Source organism: Aegilops tauschii, chromosome 3 (genome assembly GCF_002575655.3).
Source record: "Aegilops tauschii subsp. strangulata cultivar AL8/78 chromosome 3, Aet v6.0, whole genome shotgun sequence".
NCBI lineage: Eukaryota > Viridiplantae > Streptophyta > Magnoliopsida > Poales > Poaceae > Aegilops > Aegilops tauschii.
The window spans coordinates 477885971-477890049 of record NC_053037.3 but is presented as its reverse complement, the minus strand read 5'-3'; the positions used below and the strand labels follow the sequence as shown (position 1 = coordinate 477890049).

The 4079-nt window shown below is 45.1% G+C and overlaps 1 protein-coding gene across 1 annotated transcript; it reads right to left on the bottom strand.

Moving 5' to 3' along the window:
* Positions 1-1150: 1150 nt before the first annotated feature.
* LOC109782613 (protein FAR1-RELATED SEQUENCE 5-like) lies at positions 1151-3804 on the bottom strand. The gene is made up of 2 exons (XM_020341239.2): positions 3642-3804; positions 1151-2865 (listed from the first exon to the last, which is right to left on the bottom strand). The coding sequence occupies exons 1-2, from the start codon at positions 3802-3804 to the stop codon at positions 1151-1153; spliced, it is 1878 nt and encodes a 625-aa protein (XP_020196828.2).
* Positions 3805-4079: the final 275 nt, after the last annotated feature.

Here is a 4079-nt window from a genome sequence, read left to right as displayed (position 1 = left end):
AACCTGTGTTTGTGTGCTTGCTGTTCCAGATCCTACCTCCGAGTTTTTAGATGATGGCCCTGTGGACGAAGGCACACTTGATGTGCGGGGGAACCTGTGTAAGGCTTCCTCAGCTTTCCTCTTCTTGATCTCATCAAGCTCTCTTTTGAGGGCCTTCCTGTGTGTTTCTGCGACCTTTGCTGTCTCATCACTCTTGCACGCTTCATCAATTAGCTCAGCATAGTTCTTTGTCAACACAACGTGCCTCACGGCTTCCATGGTTGACTCTGGTCTCTCGTCATGCACGGCCAAAACTGCGTTTGATGTTTGAGGCGCCAATGCATCGTCAGCGTCCCAAGTCCATCGCCGCCTTATGAAATGGCGGGGCATTCGTGTCACTGCGTTCAAGTCCATTACTTTTAGAATGTGACAGCACACAATCCCGTCCCATTCGAATTTGCAACATTGGCAGTAGTATTCGCCTTCGCTTATCAATGCCTTCACAAAGTAGTTCCTTCCCTTGTCTGGGTCTTCAGGTTCTGAATCCGAGATGCCCATGATAGAACACACCTTGAACGTATGTTCGTCCACCTGGAAAGCCGTGTACATGCTGGCACGCTTTATTTCTTCCTAGAATCTGCAAGTTTTGTGTGGTTTTTGTTAAACTTTTGTGTGAAGTTTTTTGTAGCACCTTTTGTTTGTTGTGGCCAATGGAATTACAATTCATTCAAACATGGCAACTACAGTTCATTAAACATGGCAACTGCAGTTCATTAAACATGGCAACTACATTTCATTTAAACATGGCAACTACATAACAACTTCAATTTGGCATTTGCATTCCATACCATCATGGCCATTGGAATTTACATTTCATTAAATATGGCAACTGCAGTTCATTAAACATGGCAACTGCAGTTCATCAAACATGGCAACTGCAGTTACGCAAACATGGTAACTGCAGTTGAGTGAACGTGGCAAACTGCAGTTCATTAAGCATGACAAACTGTAGTTCATTAAGCACAACAACTACATATCATGTTTACTCTGTACCTAATGGCTACTTTTCAACACAATCATCATTTTCAAATAAGCATTTCAACTGCATTGCATTCTACATGGCACCTGGTACCTTCATGATTTGTGCAAATAAGATTGTAACACAACTGACTTACTTGTTAAAAATCGTGTTGGTGTATATCTTGCTCATCTGCCTCTCCATTGGTAAATATGTTAGCAATTTTGGCTGCTTGAGCGCGGTGTTTGCTTCTTGCTGTAGCTCGGATCCCAGTATTTTTTGTTGCAAAGCGGTGTACTGCTTGGCAAACTGTAGTAATGAGTTGCCAGGGCTCACGTACCGCTTCAAAACAGCATTGAACCCCTCACTGCGCTGTGTAGTCTGCAGAAACAGGAAGAAGCAATGCATGAAGTAGGCCGGCACCCAGTACATTCGCTTCTCCCACAAGCTAGCAAGCGTCTCGTGGTCTTGGACTTGATATGTTTCAACCATAGCCATCCAGCTCCTTTCAAACTCCTCCACCGTCAAGCTGTGGTCCTCGCACAGCTCGAATGCCTTGTGCAGGTCTGGATGGTCAGCAAGGACCGGTCCTAGTGTCTCCTCAGCCTTCTTTATAATGTGCCACCTGCAGTGCCTGTGCACTGCCAACGGAAAGACCTCCTCTATGCGTGCACGCATGCTAAAATCCTGGTATGTTATTATGTTCATCGGAGCAAGTCCACCTATGCACTCCAAGAAGGTCTTGAACAGCCAAACGTACCCATCCGTGTCTTTGTTTCGAACGAGCCCGCATTCGAACTGCAACGACTGATTGTGGTTATTTATTCCTATGAATGTAGCGCATGGCATCTTGTACATATTAGTGAGATATGTCGCGTCGAATGAAATGCAATCTCGGAAATGTTTGTAGGCTCTTCTTGCAGCACCATCCACCCAATACATGTTCCTGACACGGTCCTCATCGTCCAATCTTATCCTATAGAAGAAATCTGGATCTTCCTTCGCTTTCTCATCGAAGTAGGCCATTGTGGCCTCTATGTCAGCCAACTTGCTCTCTCTACGGTACTTTGCCTTTAGGTTTGTGACGTCAGCTGGTATGTAGGGCATGCTACTCAAAGTCCCTTTTTTGCTGTGGATGAGTGATAGTACCTGGACCATTCTTGATGGAGCGACGTTACAATCATGTAGCAGCTTTATGAATTTCTTCTCGAGGGGGGTGAATCCTCTGTGGGCGGTCAGAAATTTTACCAGGTCAAACTTCTTTATGAGTTTGTGGTTGTGCTCGTCAAAATATTCAGTGACCACCCACTGTGCTCCATCTACGTTTAGCTTACACTGGACAGGGCATTCCCTCTTGAGAATGATACCTCTCTTTCGCTCCAGAACGACAGGCGCAACACCTTTCCCCTTCTTGTTCCTTCGTGCCTTGTGGCACCTCATCTCACCTCTGCTGTACTCGTTAGTTTTCTTAATTTTCCTATGGTATTCGGTGTTGACCGCAAATCCATGGAACTTTGCATATGTCTGGTAGAATTCCCTTGCCTCTGCGAACGATTCAAATCTCTGCCCAACGTAAGGTGGCTGAGGTACCATGATCTCTGATTGCCCACCATCTTCATCCCCTTGTGCTTCGTCATCAGTTTCATCATTCACTTCAGTATCGGCAGCAGTTTCATCTACTTGAGTGTTGCCAGTGCTTGTGTTCAAAGGTGTGCTTGTCGGCATTGCTGGAATGATTGCCATTTCCGACTCTGACTCGGCATTGTTTGCAGCATGATTGTTGGTTGGCTGGTGGAACGCGTCTTCCGTGCGCTCAGAGCTCCCCACAGTAGATGTCCCCGCTCCATTGTTGATTGTAGTTGAAGGCCCTGTAATAAAAAAATAGGTACGAGCGTAAGATTTTGCTTGAATGACATGTTTATCGTAATGGAGGACATAAACTGCAAGTGATTTGGCATGACATCATTCAAACAGCAAGCCGTGAGTCTGCATGTGGACATGCATGGCAACTGTAGTCCTCTAGTCATGGCAGCTACAGTCCAACAAACATGGCAACTACTGTTGCCAATGCATGGCAACCAGCTCCTTTCAGTACCAAAACTTGGATTCTAAATCAATGGCACCTGCAGTCCTACATACATAGCAAATACTGTTGCCAATACATGGCAACCAGTATATTCTAGCATCAAAACTTTGTATTCTAGGCTTGAGCTCACTAGGCAAATGTGATCAATCATTAGTGCTGCACACATGCTTTTAGCAATTGGCAAATCCCGAAGACAATATATGAGTCATTGCACACGACCACTTGTTAGCGTTTTCTGTTTGATTTTTTCCACCATCACTGCTACAAATCTTATTTTCCTCACATGCTATTCCCACAAAAACAAATGCAGTGCTGTTTTTGTGGTTCAAATTTCCTTACCTTGTTGTGCCGCATGTGCCCATCTTGTGTGGTCTGTCACACCAAATTGACGTGCTCTGTCTGCAATATGTGAAGCTTGCCATGAGACGTTTGCCGAGGTAGCACCACTGTAATAACCGGTAATCATGGTAGTAGTTGGTCAATGCATGACAACTATAGTTTCTTCAACATGGAACATGCAGTGGTCCAACCATGCCACACAGATTTGTTCACACTTGCCATCCACGGTTGTTTGTACATTGCAATCACATTTTTGATCATACATGGCAACTGCAGTTTGTCCTGGCATGGCAACTGCAGTTTGTCCTGGCATGGCAACTACAGCTGTCCAGACATGGCAATTGCAGTTGTCCAGGGATGGCAACTGCAGTTGTTCAGTCATGGCAATTGCAGTTGTCAACTATGCTCCTTCTGCTAATTCACCGTCTACAACTTCACTTTTTATGGACTCACCTGTGTATGACGTCGATGGCAGGTACATGGGTGCCGCCTGATGCCATGTGCTGCATGAAGGTTCTGCATTTTTCCCGACATAACTCGTGAGTCTTTTGCCATCCTTTGGAAGTTTATTTTTCATGTCCACACCAGTATGTTTCATTTTCGTATGCGTTACCTTGATTTGCCACATTAGCTAGTTGAAGTTGGCTGCCCGTACAT

Bases quoted from the DNA above. Each gene is read 5' to 3' on its own strand.
- LOC109782613 (XM_020341239.2), bottom strand. From the start codon at position 3,804: ATGACTGAACAACTGCAGTTGCCATCCCTGGACAACTGCAATTGCCAT. The intron at 2,866-3,641 runs GCAAGTGTGAAC...TTTTTATTACAG, and splicing joins TGTACAAACAACCGTGGATG to GGCCTTCAACTACAATCAAC.